Here is a 21,750-nt window from a genome sequence, read left to right as displayed (position 1 = left end):
GGGGAGGGTATACACACTGTATGGGGGGTATACACACTATATGGGGGTATACACAGCTTCCTTAAGCAGTTAATGGCCACTGTAAAGACCCTCATTGACAGTGATTGGGGGGCCGCCTTTCTTGGGGTGACGCGTGACCGTCCGGTCATTTCTCTGCATTAGTTGTTCGGCTTCACCGAGAAATTCAGAGGAACGTCCATTGTTAACCCTGTGAAGGCCGGAGCCAAAACCGGAGGATTCCAGCAATTCCTACAGAACCTGAATCCGAAAAACCAGGGAGAAGGTGAGATCCCGACCAGTACGGGGGACAGAGGGCACAACGGGGGCACCGAATACCCCAAACAGGTCTCCCAGCAGATGTTCTAGAGATAAATAATGGTCAATGAGAAGAAGCCGTAGTTTCCAGCTCCAAAAAAGTCCTTTTATTGAAACATTAAAATAGCAACTCAACGAATGAAGAGAAAGAGGCACAAACAATAGATTGATCAACAGATGCAATAAAAAGGACTTGTTTTTATTTGGAGCTGGAAACCAACGCTTCTTCTCACTGAGCATTTCTCGTCAAGTCAGGATCAATTTCCGTGTTCTGAACTAAATGGTACCGAGGTGAGCCGGCATTAATCAGTTATACTGCTAAATAATAATACCTGCAGCCACCAATAGGAGGAGCTCTAAGCTTATATGAATCTATGTACAGGGAGCTCCCCCTAGTGGTGGCTGCAGACAGGATCTTATCATGTATCTCTGTATACAGGGAGCTCCCCCTAGTGGTGGCTGCAGACAGGATCTTATCATGTATCTCTGTATACAGGGAGCTCCTCCTAGTGGTGGCTGCAGACAGGATCTTATCATGTATCTCTGTATACAGGGAGCTCCCCCTAGTGGTGGCTGCAGACAGGATCTTATCATGTATTTCTGTATACAGGGAGCTCCCCCTAGTGGTGACTGCAGACAGGATCTTATCATGTATCTCTGTATACAGGGAGCTCCCCCTAGTGGTGGCTGCAGACAGGATCTTATCATATATCTCTGTATACAGGGAGCTCCCCCTAGTGGTGGCTGCAGACAGGATCTTATCATGTATTTCTGTATACAGGGAGCTCCCCCTAGTGGTGACTGCAGACAGGATCTTATCATATATCTCTGTATACAGGGAGCTCCCCCTAGTGGTGGCTGCAGACAGGATCTTATCATGTATTTCTGTATACAGGGAGCTCCCCCTAGTGGTGACTGCAGACAGGATCTTATCATGTATCTCTGTATACAGGGAGCTCCCCCTAGTGGTGGCTGCAGACAGGATCTTATCATGTATCTCTGTATACAGGGAGCTCCCCCTAGTGGTGGCTGCAGACAGGATCTTATCATGTATCTCTGTATACAGGGAGCTCCCCTTAGTGGTGGCTGCAGACAGGATCTTATCATGTATCTCTGTATACAGGGAGCTCCCCCTAGTGGTGGCTGCAGACAGGATCTTATCATGTATCTCTGTATACAGGGAGCTCCCCCTAGTGGTGGCTGCAGACAGGATCTTATCATGTATCTCTGTATACAGAGAGCTCCCCCTAGTGGTGACTGCAGACAGGATCTTATCATGTATCTGTATACAGGGAGCTCCCCCTAGTGGTGGCTGCAGACAGGATCTTATCATGTATCTCTGTATACAGAGAGCTCCCCCTAGTGGTGACTGCAGACAGGATCTTATCATGTATCTGTATACAGGGAGTTCCCCCTAGTGGTGGCTGCAGACAGGATCTTATCATGTATCTCTGTATACAGGGAGCTCCCCCTAGTGGTGGCTGCAGACAGGATCTTATCGTGTATCTCTGTATACAGGGAGCTCCCCCTAGTGGTGGCTGCAGGCAGGCTCTTATCATGTATCTCTGTATACAGGGAGCTCCCCCTAGTGGTGGCTGCAGACAGGATCTTATCATGTATCTCTGTATACAAGGAGCTCCCCCTAGTGGTGGCTGCAGACAGGATCTTATCATGTATCTCTGTATACAGGGAGCTCCCCCTAGTGGTGGCTGCAGACAGGATCTTATCATGTATCTGTATACAGGGAGCTCCCCCTAGTGGTGACTGCAGACAGGATCTTATCATGTATCTCTGTATACAGGGAGCTCCCCCTAGTGGTGGCTGCAGACAGGAGCTTATGTATCTTTGTATACAAGGAGCTCCTCCCCCTAGTGGCTACTGCCTGGGATTATGAGATGGGAAATGCTATTTTTTGCCCTTTACCTATTCCAGGGGCGGCTGATGTTGTACAGGAGATCAGTGAGAACGACCCGGTTCGTTCTGCATCGCCGTTAATGCAGATTGAAAGCTTCCTCTCCGCATTGACCAATGCCAACCAAGATGGACGTGTCCTGGTGCAGATGCAAGGTCTCCATCCCTGATTCTTTAGTCGCTGTGATGTGTATGTGATGTGATCTGGTCCGGTAATGATCGGTGGGGGTCTGACATGTATGTGACGTGTGCTGCTCCCTCCGGGTGCAGCGCTGCTCTGCCGGGCTCCTGTATAGATCTGTGCGGCGCTGCTCTGCCGGGCTCCTGTATAGATCTGTGCGGCGGTGCTCTGCCGGGCTCCTGTATAGATCTGTGCAGTTCTGCTGTGCGGGGCTCCTGTATAGATCTGTGCGGCGCTGCTCTTCCGGGCTCCTGTATAGATCTGTACGGCGCTGCTCTGCTGTGCTCCTGTATAGATCTGTGCGGCGCTGCTCTGCTGCGCTCCTGTATAGATCTGTGTAGCGCTGCTCTGCTGTGCTCCTGTATAGATCTGTGCAGCGCTGCTCTGCCGGGCTCCTGTATAGATCTGTACGGTGCTGCTCTGCTGCGCTCCTGTATAGATCTGTGCGGCGCTGCTCTGCTGCGCTCCTGTATAGATCTGTGCGGCGCTGCTCTGCCGGGCTCCTGCATAGATCTGTACGGTGCTGCTCTGCCGGGCTCCTGTATAGATCTGTGCGGCGCTACTTTGCTGCTCCTGTATAGATCTGTGCAGAGCTGCTCTGCGGGACTCCTGTATAGATCTGTACCGCGCTGCTCTGCGGGGCTCCTGTATAGATCTGTGCAGCGCTTCTCTTCTGGGCTCCTGTATAGATCTGTACGTCGCTTCTCTGCCGGGCTCCTGTATAGATCTGTACGGAGCTGCGCTCCTGTATAGATCTGTGCAGCGCTGCTCTGCAGGGCTCCTGTATAGATCTGTACGGCGCTGCTCTGCAGGGCTCCTGTATAGATCTGTACGGCGCTGCTCTCCTGTATAGATCTGTGCAGCGCTGCTCTGCCGGGCTCCTGTATAGATCTGTGCGGTGCTGCTCTGCCGGGCTCCTGTATAGATCTGTGCGGTGCTGCTCTGCTGGGCTCCTGTATAGATCTGTGCGGTGCTGCTCCGCTGCGCTTCTGTATAGATCTGTGCAGCGCAGGGATGATCCGCGCTCTGTCCCCGCAGGTTCGGTGGCGCGGAGCCGGCTGAAGTTCCTGATGCTGAACCCGGCGGTGCATTTCGCGGAGGTCTTGCGGGAGTGTCGCGCCGTGATCATCGCCGGAGGGACGATGCAGCCGGTGAGCGCAGCTCTGACCTAGTTTTCATGTCACTTCTGGAGGTCGGCACAACGCGGAGAGAACAGCTCCACATGCAGCAGGCTGGCATTCCTGCACAGTCCTTGTTAACCCCTTCATGCTCATGATGGTCAGGCTGGGGGTCCGCACAGATAAGGGGGCGGTCGCCGTCTGTCACCCCCACCATCTTTACTTCTGGTCATCCGCAGGTTTCTGACTTTAAGCAGCAGTTGCTGATGGCGGCCGGGCTGCAGCCGGAGAGGATCGTCGAGTTCTCGTGCGGTGAGTGACGCCGTCCGTCTGTCCTGCTCTGCGCCCCTTGATCGTGCTCACGTCAGTACGTCATTGTCCTGCAGGTCACGTGATTCCACCCGAAAATATCCTACCCATAGTGCTGTGCAGCGGGCCGACCAATCAGCAGCTGGAATTCACCTATGAGAAGAGGGGTCGGCCGGATATGGTAACTCGCCAGTCACTGCCTCTGTGCCGTAACATTCAGGCAGTGATACATCTGTAAACCCGCGACATTCTGATCGCCATGCCCAGAAATTCCCACTTATCGCATAGCTATGCATGCGAGCTGCATGCATAAAACGGTGCAAGAGTTTTCACTTTTTATGCGTCAGAGCTCAACCGATCGAACAACCCAAGTTGTGCCCGTATAGGGCACCAGTAATTATCATGTGATCCCTCTGGTCCAATGGGCTGAGAGCTGTGTGCTGCGTCACATACACGCTGCTCAGTGTCCGTCACACGCACGCTGCTCGGTGTCCGTCACACGCACGCTGCTCGGTGTCCGTCACACGCACGCTGCTCGGTGTCCGTCACACGCACGCTGCTCGGTGTCCGTCACACGCACGCGGCTCGGTGTCCGTCACACGCACGCGGCTCGGTGTCCGTCACACGCACGCGGCTCGGTGTCCGTCACACGCACGCGGCTCGGTGTCCGTCACACGCACGCGGCTCGGTGTCCGTCACACGCACGCGGCTCGGTGTCCGTCACACGCACGCGGCTCGGTGTCCGTCACACGCACGCGGCTCGGTGTCCGTCACACGCACGCGGCTCGGTGTCCGTCACACGCACGCGGCTCGGTGTCCGTCACACGCACGCGGCTCGGTGTCCGTCACACGCACGCGGCTCGGTGTCCGTCACACGCACGCGGCTCGGTGTCCGTCACATATTCGCTTCTCTACATAACATCCCATGTTTGACGCTTATCACAGATGGACGAGACCGGACGGATTCTGGCCAACCTGTGTAACGTGGTCCCGGGGGGTCTCGTCTGCTTCTTCCCTTCTTACGAGTACGAGAAGCTGATCCTGGATCACTGGGAGAAGACGGGAACAATGAAGAGACTGGCGGGAAAGAAAAAGGTCTGTGTGTGATCGACAGTGACAGCCTGCGAGCAACGAGTGCGGGAACCAGATAAAGGTTACATGTAGTGAGCGCAGCTCTGGAGTATAATATAGACTATAACTCAGGATCAGTAATGTAATGTATGTACACAGTGACTGCACCAGCAGAATAGTGAGTGCAGCTCTGGAGTATAATACAGGATGTAACTGAGGATCAGTAATGTAATGTATGTACACAGTGACTGCACCAGCAGAATAGTGAGTGCAGCTCTGGGGTATAATACAGGATGTAACTCAGGATCAGTAATGTACAGTATGTACGCAGTGACTGCACCAGCAGAATAGTGAGTGCAGCTCTGGAGTATAATACAGGATGTAACTCAGGATCAGGAATGTATGTACACAGTGATTGCACCAGCAGAATAGTGAGTGCAGCTCTGGGGTATAATACAGGATGTAACTCAGGATCAGTAATGTAATGTATGTACACAGTGACTGCACCAGCAGAATAGTGAGTGCAGCTCTGGGGTATAATACAGGATGTAACTCAGGATCAGTAATGTAATGTATGTACACAGTGACTGCACCAGCAGAATAGTGAGTGCAGCTCTGGGGTATAATACAGGATGTAACTCAGGATCAGTAATGTAATGTATGTACACAGTGACTGCACCAGCAGAATAGTGAGTGCAGCTCTGGAGTATAATACAGGAGGTAACTCAGGATCAGTAATGTAATGTATGTACATAGTGACTGCACCAGCAGAATAGTGAGTGCAGCTCTGGGGTATAATACAGGATGTAACTCAGGATCAGTAATGTATTGTATGTACACAGTGACTGCACCAGCAGAATAGTGAGTGCAGCTCTGGAGTATAATACAGGAGGTAACTCAGGATCAGTAATGTATGTACACAGTGACTGCACCAGCAGAATAGTGAGTGCAGCTCTGGAGGATAATACAGGATGTAACTCAGGATCAGTAATGTAATGTATGTACGCACGCAGTGACTGCACCAGCAGAATAGTGAGTGCAGCTCTGGAGTATAATACAGGATGTAACTCAGGATCAGTAATGTAATGTATGTACCCAGTGATTGCACCAGCAGAATAGTGAGTGCAGCTCTGGAGGATATTACAGGCTTAGTGATGGTATGTCTGACTTTCCGTTTCCTTGTGTCGTACAGATATTTCAGGAGCCTAAGCAGGCGAGTCGTGTGGATCAGGTCCTGTCCGAGTACTCGCGGTGCATCAAGGTGAGAGGAGCTGAGTGCCGTCCTGGGAGCGCTGATTATGACTTCTCGTTACCTTCTCGTCTTTGCCGCAGCCTCTTACATTAATGACAGCTCCTTAATAACGAGCAGTGATTACAGTGGTCTCCCGCACAGACGCAGCAATCACCGTCTTCCGCTCTGATCTTCATTTGTTTATTAGTGTAAATTGCGCCTCATTAATTCCGGAGCCGGATCTTCTGGGATTCAGGTTGTGTTCCTTGTGCCCGCAGCTCTCGGGACGATCCGCGGGGCCCCTGACCGGAGCGCTCCTCTTTTCTGTGGTCGGAGGAAAAATGAGCGAAGGAATCAACTTTTCTGACGACTTGGGCCGGTCGGTGTTTTCTGCACTTTCCTTTAGATGGACGTGTTGTTCTTTCCCCCCAATATTTCCCGGCTTATCTCTGGCGCTGGTTCTGTCCATGTTCTGTGCAGGTGCGTTGTGATGGTGGGAATGCCGTACCCCAATATCCGCTCCCCCGAGCTGCAGGAGAAGATGTCGTATCTGGATCACACGCTGGTAATGACGGTCCCCCTGTGCCAGTAACGAGGAATAAGCCACGGGGGGATGGTAAAGGGGCTCCTGTAACTTTGCGCTTATCCCCAGCCCAGGACTGACGGGGGGTCCGCCGGGAAAACGCTCATCGAGAATCTGTGCATGAAAGCCGTCAATCAGTCCATTGGTAAGAGTAACGTATGTGTATACTGTCACATGCGAAAGTGTTGGCACCCCTGAAATAGGGTCAGAAAATGACGTGTTTCACCCCGAACATTACTCCTTTCCCCGTGTTTTGTTGGAGCAGTGTATGAGGGGAGAGATGTGTCACTGCGCATAATGGCGTCAGTCCTGTGAAACCAGGATATTTGCCTCCAGCTCATACAATAAGAATATCTTCAGAAAGTGAATTTATTTCAATTCTACCAAACGTGAATCTCCTATATTCTATACAGTCATTACACACAGAGTGATCCATTTCTCGTGTTTATTTCGGTTAATGATTATGGCTTGTATCTGTTGAGAGGGTTAAGTTAAAGTTACATGGGCTGGTTTTTGGTGGACATTCATAGAGCGGATGGGAGGATGTCCACCCCATTTCCACCTGTAGAGTCCTGACAGGACCTGTGATGATGTCACCGTCATGTGATCATCACAAGTTGTAGGTTAAATAGCTGGACACGAGACTCAGTGGGTGTTGTGTCTTGGGAGAGGAGGAACTCCCACGTGGCTCCAGGAGGAGCTGAGGACTCTGTGTGTTACCTGCGGGTGAATCCTGCAGGAAAAGGACTCTTTTGGACTTTCTTTGTTTTGCCATTAGGCCTTGTTTACTTTATTCAGCCCTGCTATGATTTATGCTGTGATTTAATAAACCAGCAGGTGATTTACCTTGAGGCGTTCCTGAGTTTACCTGTGCAAGCAGCCGAGTGAGTGAACCCCTCACAACATGTTTATTTCCTTTTGTATTGGAACAACACAAAAAAAAAACAGAGGCAAATTGAACATAAATTCCCACAAAACTCCAGAAATGTTCTAGACACAATTGTTGGCTCCCTCAGCTTAATATTTGTTTGCCCCCTTTGGAATAAATCCCTGCGATCAGTCGCTCCCTATAACCATCCACAAGCTTCTTCCTTCTCTCAGCCGGGATCTTGGACTCTTCTTACAATCTGCTCCAGGTCTCGTATTTCACCTCCCCACAGTGATTGTAAGATTTCTCCACAGGTGATCAATAAGATTTAGATCAGGACTCATTGCTGCCACTTCAGACTCTCCAGCACTTTGTTTCCATTCATGTCTGGGGCCTTCTTGAAATATGTTTGGGGTCATTGTCCTACCCATGACCTGAACGCAAAACCAACTTTCTGACACTGGGCACTACATTGCCACTCGAAATCCTTTGGTAATCTTCAGATTTCATGATGCTTCGCACACAGTCAAGGCACCGAGTGCCAGAGGCAGCAAAACTACCCCGAAACGTCTGTGACCCTCCACCATATCTGACTGTAGGTATTGTGTTCTTTTCTTTGTAGGCCTCATTCTGTTTTTGGTAAACAGTAGAATGATGTGCTTTATCAAAAAGCTCTGTCTTGGTCTCATCTATCCACTAGTCGACAGATTTTGGCAAACTGCAATGTAGCTTTTTCTGCCTCTGTGTCAACAGTGGGGTCCTCCTGGGTCTCCTGCCATAGCGTTTCATTTCATTCACATGTGAACAGATACTTCGCGCTGACACTGATGCACCCTGAGCCTGCATTACAGCTTGGAATTCTTTGGACCTTGATTGAGGCTTATCCACTATCCGGACTATTCAGCGTTACAACCTTTCATCAATTATTCTCTGCCATCCACGTCCAGGGAGATTAGCTACAGGGCCATGGGTTGTAAACTTCGTAATCATGTTGCATATCGTGGACAAAGGAACATTACGATCCCTGGAGAAAATAGACTTGTAACTTTGAGATTGTTAATATTTTTCAATCATTTTGGTTCACAAGTCCTCTCTCTGTTCTCTATGCTTAGTGTGGCACACATTGCAAAAATTGAGTCTACTTCTCCCTTTTTTCTGCTTTCAGGTGTGATTTTTATATTTTCTCACACCTGTTACTTGCCACAGGTGAGTCTGAACGAGCATCATCTGCTGGAAACAAAGTTGTTTACCCAAAATTTTGGAAAGGTGCCAACAATTGTGTCTGGAGCTTTTTTGGGGTTGTGTGTGAAATCTTGTCCAATTTGCCTTTTTTTCTCTGTTTTTATTGAGTTCCAATAAACACAAAAGAAATAAACGTGTATAACAAAACACGGGGAATGTAATAATGTTCTGGGTGAAATACTTCGTGTTCTGGAACAATTCCAAGGGTGCCAACAGTTTTGGTTATGACTGTCTATATTTCTGAAATTCAAATAAGCTTTATTGGCAGGACCAAATAAATATTAGTTTTCTCAAAGTAATTGCACAGTAGGGGATGGGGATTGTAGGAGCCATTGATGGGGGCTTTGGAAGTTTGTCATCAGTTTTTCATTCTTGCCGCCTACGGCATGTGTTATCTCCCCCTGCGCTCACATACTGCGCTGCCCTCTCCCCCATGCTCACATACTGCGCTGCCCTCTCCCCCGCGCTCACATACTGCGCTTCCCTCTCCCCCGCGCTCACATACTGCGCTGCCTTCTCCCCCGCTCTGCTAGAAATCACCGATTCTTCTACCGTTCACCTTCATGCTGATAAATAGATCATGTAGAAAAATGGACCTGGTCCCCATTGGTTGATTAATAATCTCAGCAAAATACTAAGCCAAGGCTCGTGCAAGAGATTATCACACTATTCCTAGTGAAATGATGGTGTACATTTTCCTGGAAAGTATATAAACCCAAACAACTGTATGTAGGCGTTCTCTTCAGAACATCAGCTCCTCTCCAGCAACCTACACCCGGCTCAGCCGACATCCTGACCAGCCTACACCCAGCTCAGCCCGACATCCCGCCCAGCCTACACCTGGCTCATCCCGACATCTGGCTCAGCCTACATCCTGCCCAGCCTACACCCGGCTCAGCCGACATCCCGTCCAGCCTACACCCGGCTCAGCCCGACATCCGGCCCAGCCTACACCCGGCTCAGCCCGACATCCGGCCCAGCCTACACCCGGCTCAGCCCGACATCCGGCCCAGCCTACACCCGACTCAGCCAACATCCCGCTCAGCCTTCACCCGGCTCAGCCCGACATCCCGACACCTGGCTCAGCTGACATTTGACCAGCCCGACATCCGGTCCAGCCTACACCCGGCTCAGCCCGACATCCGGCCTAGCCTACACCCGGCTCAGCCCGACATCCGGCCTAGCCTACACCCGGCTCAGCCCGACATCCGGCCCAGCCTACACCCGGCTCTGCTGACACCTAGCCAACCGACATCCAGTCAAGCTCACATCTACCAGCAGAAATCCAGCCCAGCCTACACTCAGTTCTCCTTCCTGCCACCCAGCCTACACCCGGCCAGCTGCCTTTCAGTAGTGTACTGGGACCACCTGTGGAGCTAGCTTTGACTGGTTTCGATCTGCCTATGCTGAAGATCGGGTCCCTGTGTGGTAGAAGCCCTCCTGCTTCATCTGCCTCTATCTACTCTTTGCGGAGCTCTTACCTTTTGTCGATCCGCAATCTTGCCCTGATGTGAGGCCGGCGGGTTACTGGGGCATGACGTGGCGCTCAATTTGTATTATCTTGGCAGGACGAGCCATTCGGCACCGCGGTGACTTTGCCAGCATTGTCCTCTTAGACCACAGGTACTCCAGACCCACGATCCTCGGTAAACTGCCGCAGTGGATCCGCGGCAGCACAGAGGTCAGACAGTCCTTCGCTCCCGCTTTTGCCTCCATTAGAAAGGTTTGTACCCACAGCCGCTTTATTACACTGCTGCAACGTATCCTGGCCTCAGATGGGGGGCGACAAGTGATCCAGAACGGGGACATTTAGGGACTGTCATCCAGGTGACGCCAAGAAGCTGACGGCTTACAGCCCCACAATGTGAGGCTGGGGTGGCCCCTTTAGGTGTCCGGTACTGACGACCTGCAACGTGTGGCTTCGGATGGGGCCAGATGAGCCCTTTAGCTATAGGCAGTGATGTTAGGACTTACAGAAGAGCGATCACAGTGTTTTAGTGAATTAGAGCCGTTTTGCAAGAAGAATTGAGCTTTATTTACATAAAGAGGTTCCTGTAAGCATATGGTAATGGAGGGTCATACGGTTATATATCAGCGGGACCTGGAGTGTCCCTTTAAATGTCGCCATGACAGCGGCGCCTGTAACCGGTTTTGCTTCTGCAGTTTTTCCAGATGAAGAAGACGTCATCTTGACCCGGTCACCGCCTGCCGCTGCCTTCTTCACTATTTATTATAAGAACCTGATATTTTGTAAGATTAAACTTCTATGAAATCTCCTGCGTCGTCTTATTGAATCGCTCCATTTGCCTCCTGTGACTCGCTGGCGTCATCCTAGCTCCGGCTGTGCCCACCATCAGGTGAGACCCCCTAGGACTCCCATTCATCCTCTCCACCGGCCAGTGACCCCCTAGGACTCCCATTCATCCTCTCCACCAGCCGGTGACCCCCTAGGACTCCCATTCATCCTCTCCACCAGCCGGTGACCCCCTAGGACTCCCATTCATCCTCTCCACCATCTGGTGAGACCCCTTAGGACTCCCATTCATCCTTTCCACTGGCCGGTAACCCCCCCCCCCCGACCCAGGACTCCCATTCATCCACTCCACTGGCCAGTGACCCCCCTAGGACCCCCATTCATCCTCTCCACCGGCCGGTGACCCCCCAGGACTCCCATCCATCCTCTCCACCGGCCGGTGACCCTCCAGGACTCCCATCCATCCTCTCCACCGGCTGCTGACCCCCCCTAGGACTCCCATTCATCCTCATCAGCTTCTCCTGGCGTCATTTGTGGCGGGGGAAGGGGTGGAATAGTGTCGGAAATCCTGGCAAATGCTCCAGCGGGAGAATCTCCGCTGCCGGCAGCCGGGCCCTTGCCGGAGATACCTAGGAAATAAGTCAATAACAGGCAGGTGTGAATATGCCCTAAAAGAGGCTCCCGACCACCCCCCATAAAACATGGGATAATAATCACTATCGGCAGGTGCCATCGCGGGCCGATCAGTGATCTTACTGCCACCATACCCCCCCAATTACCCGGTCTCTTACCTTTCCGTCTCATCGCCAGCTTGTTAAACAGATCGGACATCAGGTCTCCTCCACCACTAGTGGCTCTCACTGCAAGGTCAGACATAGGACATCAACAAAAACTAACATTCCCATCATCCTATCCTCTGGAGATACGGTGGCATGTAAAAGTTTGGACGCCCCTGCTCAAAATTACTGCTATTGTGAACAGTTAAAGCAATATGAAGATGAGACGATCTCTAAAAGGTCTCAAGTTAAGGACGACATTTCCTTTGTATTTTAAGCCAAAAAAAAATAAAATTGTCATTTAAGATTTAAAAATTACAAAAAAAGGAAAATGGGCCAATGGGGAGATTTATGTGGTCAGATAACTGTGACCAAGGCTTCAGCCCTTAATTTGCCTGTTGGGTTATGACTTGTTCACTATCATCGTTAGGAAAGGCCCGGTGATGCAAATTTCCCAGCTTTATAAGAACCCAGCCTTCTCTAACCTTTATCCAAAATCAGCAGCCATGGAGGTCTTCTAAGCAGCTGCCTAACACTCTGAAAATGGTGGAGGCCCACAACGCAGGAGAAGTCTATAAGAAGATAGCAAAGCGTTTTCAAGTTGTCCTTTCCTCAGTTCTAAATGTAATTAAGAAATGGCAGTTAACAGGAACAGTGGAGGTCAATATAAGGTCTGGAAGACCAAGCAACATTTCACTGAGCTGATCGTAGCATTGCTGGAGAGGCAAATTAGAACCCTCACTTGAATGCAAAAGCCTTTCAGAAAGATTTAGCAGACTCTGGTGTTGTACATTGTTCTACTGTTCAAAGACATCTGCACAAATACAGTGCCTACAAGTAGTATTCAACCCCCTGCAGATTTAGCAGGTTTACACATTTGGAATTAACTTGGCATTGTGACATTTGGACTGTAGATCAGCCTGGAAGTGTGAAATGCACTGCAGCAAAAAAGAATGTTATTTCTTTGTTTATGTTTTTTTTAAATTGTGAAAAGTCTTTTCAGAGGATCATTTATTATTCAACCCCTCAACCCACCAGAATTCTGTTTGGTTCCCGTAAAGTATTAAGAAGTAGTTCAGGCACAAAGAACAATGAGCTTCACGTGTTTGGATTAATTATCTCTTTTTCCAGCCTTTTCTGACTATTTAAGACCCTCCCCAAACTTGTGAACAGCACTCATACATGGTGAACATGGGAAAGACAAAGGAGCATTCCAAGGCCATCAGAGTCAAGATCGTGGAGGGTCACAAGGCTGGCAAGGGGTACAAAACCCTTTCCAAGGACTTGGGCCTACCTGTCTCCACTGTTGGGAGCATCATCCAGAAGTGTAAGGCTTATGGAACTACTGTTGGCCTTCCACGGCCTGGACAGCCTTTGAAAGTTTCCTCCCGTGCCGAGGCCAGGCTTGTCCGAAGAGTCAAGGCTAACCCAAGGACAACAAGGAAGGAGCTCCGGGAAGATCTCATGGCAGTGGGGACATTGGTTTCAGTCAATACCATAAGTAACGTACTCCACCGCAATGATCTCCGTTCCAGACGAGCCCGTAAGGTACCTTTACTTTCAAAGCGTCATGTCAAGGCTCATCTACAGTTTGCTCATGATCACTTGGAGAACTCTGAGACTGACTGGTTCAAGGTTCTCTGGTCTGATGAGACCAAGATCGAGATCTTTGGTGCCAACCACACACGTGACGTTTGGAGACTGGATGGCACTGCATACGACCCCAAGAATACCATCCCTACAGTCAAGCATGGTGGTGGCAGCATCATGCTGTGGGGCTGTTTCTCAGCCAAGGGGCCTGGCCATCTGGTCCGCATCCATGGGAAGATGGATAGCACGGCCTACCTGGAGATTTTGGCCAAGAACCTCCGCTCCTCCATCAAGGATCTTAAGATGGGTCGTCATTTCATCTTCCAACAAGACAACGACCCAAAGCACACAGCCAAGAAAACCAAGGCCTGGTTCAAGAGGCAAAAAATCAAGGTGTTGGAGTGGCCTAGTCAGTCTCCTGAACTTAACCCAATTGAAAACTTGTGGAAGGAGCTCAAGATTAAAGTCCACATGAGACACCCAAAGAACCTAGATAACTTGGAGAAGATTTGCATGGAGGAGAGGGCCAAGATAACTCCAGAGACCTGTGCCGGCCTGATCAGGTCTTATAAAAGACGATTATTAGCTGTAATTGCAAACAAAGGTTATTCCACAAAATATTAAACCTAGGGGTTGAATAATAATTGACCCACACTTTTATGTTTAAAATTTATAAAAATTTAACTGAGCAACAAAACTTTTTGGTTTGTAAGATTTATGCATCTGTTAATAAATCCTGCTCTTGTTTGAAGTTTGAAGGCTCTAACTTATTTGCATCTTATCAAACCTGCTAAATCTGCAGGGGGTTGAATACTACTTGTAGGCACTGTATGATTTTCATGGAAGAGTCATGAGATGAAAACCTCTCCTGTGTCCTCATAAAATTTAGTGTCAGAAGTCTGCAAAAGAACATCTAAGCAAGCCTGATGCATTTTGGGAATATGCAGGGCCAGCTGTAGGTTTTTGTTGGGCCCGGGGCAAAAGAGTCTCAGTGGGCCCCTTTAACACATGCCACGATTCATAATGCACTGATACAGCAGAGAAATAAAGGTATAGTACAATGCCAAATATATCACTCATGTAATGTAAGAAGCAAAATCTATTGTAAATTCTACCATAGGTCATAAACCGGCAAATTCTCGCAGCGCACAATGCGTGTCCTGGGGGGACTCAAAAGTCTGCAGTCAGTGACTGCAAACCTTTCATTTTAGACCGGACAGTATAGTCCTCCATACAGTAGAACAGGCCCCACACAGAATAAGGGACCTCAAATCATGCTCCCCACGGAATAATGGGCCCCAGATAAAGCTCCACACGGAATAACGGGCCCCATAAAATGCTCCACACGGAATAACGGGCCCCATATAATGCTCCACACGGAATAACGGGCCCCATATAATGCTCTGTACGTTAAAATAAATAATCTCCCGAGGCTCCAGTCTCCTCAGCGTCTTCGGACCCTCTGCACTGCTCATCGCAGAGGGCAATAGTGAGGTCATTGTACCCTCTGCCCTGAGACGTCAGGAGATGCGGAAACCAGGAGAGGTATTTCAAATAGTTTACAGCACGACGGAGGGGGCCATGGCAGCGCCCCCGACTTACGGGCCCCATAGCATGCCAGTGTTCCCGATGGCGAGTGCCCCCGCCCCATGCTCAGGGCCCCAGGCGGTGACTCCAGCCCTGTTGATGAGCATAAAATAAAACTCTTTGGCCACAATTATCAAAAAGTATGTGTGGAGGAAAAAAAGGGCACAATTTCAGGAAAAGAACATCTCGCCCACCATTAAAGGGAACCTGTCACCTGAATTTGGCGGGACTGGTTTTGGGTCATATGGGCGGAGTTTTGGGGTGTTTGATTCACCCTTTCCTTACCCGCTGGCTGCATGCTGGGTGCAATATTGGATTGAAGTTCATTCTCTGTCCTCCATAGTACACGCCTGCACAAGGCAAGATTGCACCTTGTGCAGGCATGTACTACGGAGGACAGAGAATGAACTTCAATCCAATATTGCAGCCAGCGGGTAAGGAAAGAGTGAATCAAACACCCGAAAACTCCGCCCATATGACCCAAAACCAGTCCCGCCAAATTCAGGTGACCGAGTCCCTTTAAGCATGGTGGGGATAAATCATGCTTTGGGGTTGTGTTGCAGCCAATGGTACGGGGAACATTTCACGGGTAGAGGGAAGAATGAATTCAAAGAGAATTCGACAAATTCTTGATGCAAACATAAAACATATGTGAAAGGCTGAAGATGGGAAGAGGAAGAAGATGGCTTCTACAAATGGAGAATGATCCTAACCACATGTCACAATCCACAATAGACGACCTCAAAAGGTGCAAGATGAAGGTTTTAAAATGGCCCTCACAGTCCCCTGATCTGAGCATCATTGACTAAACCTCAAAAAAGCAGAGGAAGCAAGACGGACCAGGAATCTCACAGAACTGGAGGAATTCTCCAAGGAAGAATGGAGGAAAATCCTTCAAACAAGAATTGAAAGACTCTTGTCTGGATACAAAATGTGTTTACAAGCCGTGATACTAGAAAAAGGGGGCACTACTGGGTACTAACCATGCAGGGTGCCCAAACTTTTGCATCTGCCCATTTTCCTTTTTGAAATGTAAAAGAAAATTTTTATTTTTTTTACCTAAAATACAAAGGGAATGTGTCATCATCAATGTGCCTTTTAGATCATTTCATCTTCAACTTGCTTAATTGTTCACAGTAGCAGTAATATTGACCGGGGATGCACAAACCTTTACATGCCACTGTAAGTGACAACAGAAGCATTCAAATAGACTCCAAAGAGTTAATGAAGCGCCATGGTAGAGACGCAGCGGAGATTCCCCCCCGTGCTATGTGTCGGGGCGCAGCGGAGCACAACCCCCCCCACCGTGCTCGGTATCGGGGCGCAGCGGAGCCCCCCATTGCTGAGTGTCGGGACACAGCATGTGCACTCGGCTCGTTATCGGCGGCTGGCAGACGTCAGAGCCAGGACCGCTGCCAAGTCCCATCCGCTGCGCACCAGGTGGCTCCTGCCTGGCAGCACCTTGGCGCTGGCACCGCTAATCTCCTGTCAATAACTAAACCTCTCGGCCGGTGCGGCCCCCGGGGGTCACCTTGCTCCTGCTCCTTCATCTTCTTCTTCTCCAGCTTTTTCTCCTTCACATTCCGCAGATTGGCTTTTCCGATGCCGCCCGCTTGGCGGATGGATTCCAGGAGGGACGCGCGGCCGTCGGAAGGCTTCACCACCTCTTTGGGGGCTCCTTGGACGGCGGCTGGAATAGAAGTAAATAGATGAGGCTACAGGGGACCAGTACCCGACCAGATGCCCTCAGGGGAGAGGGTCTCTCCTTACCAGGGTCCCCATTATCGTCCCCTCCGCTGGGCACAGTTAGGGTGGGCTGTGGAGGAGGCAGCTGTGGTGGAGCTGGTGGAACAATGGCTGGCATTGCAGGGGGCGGAGGTGGGGGAGGAGGCGGCGGTGGTGGTGGTGGCATAAGGCGGCCATCTTGCATATCTGAAATATTAAAGGGTTTAATAAATGCATTAAAAATAAAAAGACTTGATTATACCGACATTCCTCCTAGAAGATTCTGTACCTGTCCTCAAGGGCTCGGGGACCTCCTCCGTGCTGAAGGTGGGCAGCTCCGGGATCGGCCCCCCAGGAGCAGAAGGGGCAATGCCAGGACCCAGGTCAGCGCTGTACATGAGGTCGTCCGCCACCCCGGGAAGGTCGGGCAGATAATAAGGAACATCGATCTCCGGGACTTCGCCAAGATCCGGAACATAGAAGTAATTCTCCGCCGTCTAGCAAGAAGTGAGATAATAAGGCGTACTCGGACGGGGTGGCGTAATCGGACGGAGAGGCGTACTCGGACGGAGAGGCGTACTCGGACGGAGAGGCGTAATCACACGGGGTGGCGCTCTGCTCACCTGCCGCTCCAGCTGCTCCCTCTTAGAGATGGACAGAGGGGCATCGAACAGCCGGTCCTCATCGTCGCCCTCTAGAGCTTGGTTAGTGCGGGACACCACTCCGGCCAGAGGATCCAGGAACACGTACTTCTTGTACCTGCAAGCACAAGTGCAGCCTTATACTGCAGTCACTGCCGGAGCTGCGTGCGACATTCTGCGCGGTTCCTGCTGCTTCGCTCACTCACAGGTTCTCCGTTGTATTGAAGAGAAGCAGAGAACTGACGGAGTTGATGTTTCGGGGGAGACTGCCCAGCCCCTCCTCCGCCGCCTCTTCTTCTTGCCCTTTCGGGCCCACGTATACGGGGTAGTACTTGAGTTTCTCCTGTACAGAATAGATCGATGACAATTATCACAATCTTGGCAAAAACCAATAAAGCCGAGCTGCGCATCACCTGGACGAGTCATCGACATGAACGGACAATGCACAAAAATAAATGATGCGATCAGCTCTGCTACATCCCAAAGCAAGAACGGCCTAGAAATGGCAGCGGTGGGAATACCTGCAGCGCCTGCTCGTCCAGCGGACGGTGCTTGCTTTGGACCTTGTGTCTCGCTCGCTTCTCAGACCACGTATCATCCGCCCCGGAGAAGACGGACGTGTATTCCTGCAGACGGTCCGGAGCCGGGTACTTGGCGCTGGAGAAAACCTGCAGAAAAAGGAGACGACCTGTGGGTGACACACAAGGAGGGGGAGACCGGCGGCGGAAAGCAGCGCAGGGAGGGGAGACCGGCGGCGGAAAGCAGCGCAGGGAGGGGAGACCGGTGGCGGAAAGCAGCGCAGGGAGGGGAGACGGGCGGCGGAAAGCAGCGCAGGGAGGGGAGACGGGCGGCGGAAAGCAGCGCAGGGAGGGGAGACCGGCAGCAGAAAGCAGCGCTGGGTAGGAGACCGGCGGCGGAAAGCAGCGCAGGGAGGGGATACTGGCGGCGGAAAGCAGCGCAGGGAGGGGAGACTGGTGGCGGAAAGCAGCGCAGGGAGGGGAGACCGGTGGCGGAAAGCAGCGCAGGGAGGGGAGACGGGCGGCGGAAAGCAGCGCAGGGAGGGGAGACGGGCGGCGGAAAGCAGCGCAGGGAGGGGAGACGGGCGGCGGAAAGCAGCGCAGGGAGGGGAGACCGGTGGCGGAAAGCAGCGCTGGGTGGGAGACTGGCGGCGGCAAGCAGCGCAGGGAGGAGAGACCGGCGGCAGGAAGCAACAGAGGGAGGGGGGACCGGCGGCGGGAAGCAGCGCAGAGAGGGAGATCGGCGGCGGGAACCGATGGAGGGACCGAAGGAGGGTGAAACGGCGGCGGAAAGCAGCGCAGGGAGGGGAAACATTTAACAAGCGCTCACCTTTATGGCCTTCTTGCTGCCCTTCACCTTCTCGATCTTCGCCTGCGCCAGCCGGACCCGCTCATTGATGTTCTTCAGCTGTGACCTGTTGGTCTCCACTCGCTGCAGGATCCTGACCAGAGCAGAAAAGCAAGGGTTAACCCCGAGTGACACTACATGAGATACTCCAGGTACATCCAAAAGTCGCTATTAGATTGTCCAAATGGAAACTGGAGATTCCTCGGCTCACAGACTACGTGATTACAATGTGCCCGTTTTCGGTACACAGCACCCCTGCACGCGTTACCTGCTGAAGATGTCGTCGGACACACACTGCAGGTGCTGCAGGGTGACGGTGATCTGCTGGATGGTCTCTTCCCTGCGGAGATCGGGCTGGATGAGCGGCACCGAATACGCCTGACGCTCCAGGGACATCCTCTGAGGCATCGTGACAGCGCCCCCTACAGGGAGAACAGAGACCAGTACATGTATGAGACCCCCGCCCCCCATACATAGGGGCGATCAGTGACAGCGCCCCCTACAGGGAGAACAGAGACCAGTACATGTATGAGACCCCCGCCCCCCATACATAGGGGCGATCAGTGACAGCGCCCCCTACAGGGAGAACAGAGACCAGAACGTGTATGAGACCCCCGCCCTCCATACATAGGGGCGATCAGTGACAGCCCCCCTACAGGGAGAACAGAGACCAGTACATGTATGAGACCCCCGCCCCCCATACATGGGGGCGATCAGTGACAGCGCCCCCTACAGGGAGAACAGAGACCAGAACGTGTATGAGACCCCCGCCCCCCATACATAGAGGCGATCAGTGACAGCGCCCCCTACAGGGAGAACAGAGACCAGTACATGTATGAGACCCCCGCCCCCCATACATAGGAGCGATCAGTGACAGCGCCCCCTACAGGGAGAAGAGAGACCAGTACATGTATGAGACCCCCGCCCCCCATACATAGGAGCGATCAGTGACAGCGCCCCCTACAGGGAGAACAGAGACCAGAACATGTATGAGACCCCCGCCCCCCATACATAGGGGCGATCAGTGACAGCGCCCCCTACAGGGAGAACAGAGACCAGTACATGTATGAGACCCCCGCCCCCCATACATAGGAGCGATCAGTGACAGCGCCCCCTACAGGGAGAACAGAGACCAGTACATGTATGAGACCCCCGCACCCCATACATAGGGGCGATCAGTGACAGCGCCCCCTACAGGAAGAACAGAGACCAGAACATGTATGAGACCCCCGCCCCCCATACATAGGAGCGATCAGTGACCGCGCCCCCTACAGGGAGAAGAGAGACCAGTACATGTATGAGACCCCCGCCCCCCATACATAGGAGCGATCAGTGACAGCGCCCTACAGGGAGAACAGAGACCAGTACATGTATGAGACCCCCGCCCCCATACATAGGGGCGATCAGTGACAGCGCCCCCTACAGGGAGAACAGAGACCAGTACATGTATGAGACCCCCGCCCCCCATACATAGGAGCGATCAGTGACAGCGCCCCCTACAGGGAGAACAGAGACCAGTACATGTATGAGACCCCCGCACCCCATACATAGGGGCGATCAGTGACAGCGCCCCCTACAGGGAGAACAGAGACCAGTACATGTATGAGACCCCGACCGCAGAAATACATAAGGAAGAGACCCTCAGGGCCGACATAGGGGAGGACGAGACCCCCAGCAGGGCAGTAGCTTTGTGCTCCGCCTGCGGCTGCCAGGCGGTGCTGGGAGTTGTAGTCCCCCGCACACATACATACACAGGTGCCGGTGAGCGCTTCTCTCTATCTCCCCGCTGCCTCCTGCGGCTGCTGCTACAGTCGTGTGACAGGTCACGTGGTCAGCGCCCCGCCCACCTGGGAGTCATGTGACTGCTCACGTGACTTTCTTCTCTGCTATGCATTTATTATACCACTCCCCAAAAGCTGAGCTGCAACCTGCTGTATCTAATCCCACCCTGTGTGATACCTGTGTACCCCTCTGCCTGCTGTATCTAATCCTATCTGTGTGATACCTGTGTACCCCTCTGCCTGCTGTATCTAATCCCACCCTGTGTGATACCTGTGTACCCCTCTGCCTGCTGTATCTAATCCTACCCTGTGTGATACCTGTGTACCCCACTGCCTGCTGTATCTAATCCTATCTGTGTGATACCTGTGTACCCCTCTGCCTGCTGTATCTAATCCTACCCTGTGTGATACCTGTGTACCCCACTGCCTGCTGTATCTAATCCCACCCTGTGTGATACCTGTGTACCCCTCTGCCTGCTGTATCTAATCCTACCCTGTGTGATAGCTGTGTACCCCTCTGCCTGCTGTATCTAATCCCACCCTGTGTGATACCTGTGTACCCCACTGCCTGCTGTATCTAATCCCACCCTGTGTGATACCTGTGTACCCCACTGCCTGCTGTATCTAATCCTACCCTGTGTGATAGCTGTGTACCCCTCTGCCTGCTGTATCTAATCCCACCCTGTGTGATACCTGTGTACCCCACTGCCTGCTGTATCTAATCCCACCCTGTGTGATACCTGTGTACCCCACTGCCTGCTGTATCTAATCCTACCCTGTGTGATAGCTGTGTACCCCTCTGCCTGCTGTATCTAATCCTACCCTGTGTGATACCTGTGTACCCCTCTGCCTGCTGTATCTAATCCTATCTGTGTGATACCTGTGTACCCCACTGCCTGCTGTATCTAATCCCACCCTGTGTGATAGCTGTGTACCCCTCTGCCTGCTGTATCTAATCCTACCCTGTGTGATACCTGTGTACCCCTCTGCCTGCTGTATCTAATCCTATCTGTGTGATACCTGTGTACCCCTCTGCCTGCTGTATCTAATCCTACCCTGTGTGATACCTGTGTACCCCTCTGCCTGCTGTATCTAATCCTATCTGTGTGATACCTGTGTACCCCACTGCCTGCTCTATCTAATCCTACCCTGTGTGATACCTGTGTACCCCTCTGCCTGCTGTATCTAATCCTATCTGTGTG

The 21,750-nt window shown here is 51.8% G+C and overlaps 2 protein-coding genes across 4 annotated transcripts in view; one reads left to right on the top strand and one right to left on the bottom strand.

Annotated features, from left to right (window-relative positions):
• Nucleotides 1–11,105, top strand: part of DDX11 (DEAD/H-box helicase 11) — a 42,110-nt gene extending 31,005 nt beyond the window's left edge. For 2 of the 3 annotated variants that reach the window (XM_069762982.1, XM_069762984.1), the window contains exons 16-27: nucleotides 163–283; nucleotides 2,248–2,382; nucleotides 3,446–3,558; nucleotides 3,765–3,837; nucleotides 3,912–4,015; nucleotides 4,780–4,929; nucleotides 6,098–6,166; nucleotides 6,415–6,515; nucleotides 6,617–6,701; nucleotides 6,789–6,864; nucleotides 10,398–10,552; nucleotides 10,993–11,105. In XM_069762982.1, coding sequence (XP_069619083.1) covers nucleotides 163–283; nucleotides 2,248–2,382; nucleotides 3,446–3,558; nucleotides 3,765–3,837; nucleotides 3,912–4,015; nucleotides 4,780–4,929; nucleotides 6,098–6,166; nucleotides 6,415–6,515; nucleotides 6,617–6,701; nucleotides 6,789–6,864; nucleotides 10,398–10,552; nucleotides 10,993–11,022 — 1,212 coding nt within the window. In that variant the 3' untranslated portion in view covers nucleotides 11,023–11,105. The remainder of the gene's footprint in view (nucleotides 1–162; nucleotides 284–2,247; nucleotides 2,383–3,445; nucleotides 3,559–3,764; nucleotides 3,838–3,911; nucleotides 4,016–4,779; nucleotides 4,930–6,097; nucleotides 6,167–6,414; nucleotides 6,516–6,616; nucleotides 6,702–6,788; nucleotides 6,865–10,397; nucleotides 10,553–10,992) is intronic. The other variant, XM_069762983.1, reaches the window with a different exon arrangement.
• On the bottom strand, nucleotides 10,841–20,580 carry WASHC1 (WASH complex subunit 1). Its single transcript, XM_069762985.1, has 11 exons — nucleotides 20,519–20,580; nucleotides 19,036–19,189; nucleotides 18,750–18,861; nucleotides 17,924–18,070; nucleotides 17,609–17,745; nucleotides 17,385–17,520; nucleotides 17,051–17,258; nucleotides 16,807–16,968; nucleotides 16,568–16,726; nucleotides 11,875–11,943; nucleotides 10,841–11,712 (listed from the first exon to the last, which is right to left on the bottom strand). The coding sequence occupies exons 2-11, from the start codon at nucleotides 19,173–19,175 to the stop codon at nucleotides 11,573–11,575; spliced, it is 1,410 nt and encodes a 469-aa protein (XP_069619086.1). The 5' UTR covers nucleotides 19,176–19,189; nucleotides 20,519–20,580; the 3' UTR covers nucleotides 10,841–11,572.
• Between the last annotated feature and the right edge of the window lie 1,170 nt (nucleotides 20,581–21,750).

Source organism: Ranitomeya imitator, chromosome 4 (assembly GCF_032444005.1).
Source record: "Ranitomeya imitator isolate aRanImi1 chromosome 4, aRanImi1.pri, whole genome shotgun sequence".
In the NCBI taxonomy this organism is placed as follows: domain Eukaryota; kingdom Metazoa; phylum Chordata; class Amphibia; order Anura; family Dendrobatidae; genus Ranitomeya; species Ranitomeya imitator.
This window is presented reverse-complemented; position numbering and strand designations above follow the sequence as displayed.

Bases quoted from the DNA above. Each gene is read 5' to 3' on its own strand.
- WASHC1 (XM_069762985.1), bottom strand. From the start codon at position 19,175: ATGCCTCAGAGGATGTCCCTGGAGCGTCAGGCGTATTCGGTGCCGCTC. The intron at 18,862-19,035 runs GTAACGCGTGCA...TGCTCTGGTCAG, and splicing joins TCCGACGACATCTTCAGCAG to GATCCTGCAGCGAGTGGAGA. The intron at 18,071-18,749 runs GTGAGCGCTTGT...CTTTTTCTGCAG, and splicing joins GCAGCAAGAAGGCCATAAAG to GTTTTCTCCAGCGCCAAGTA.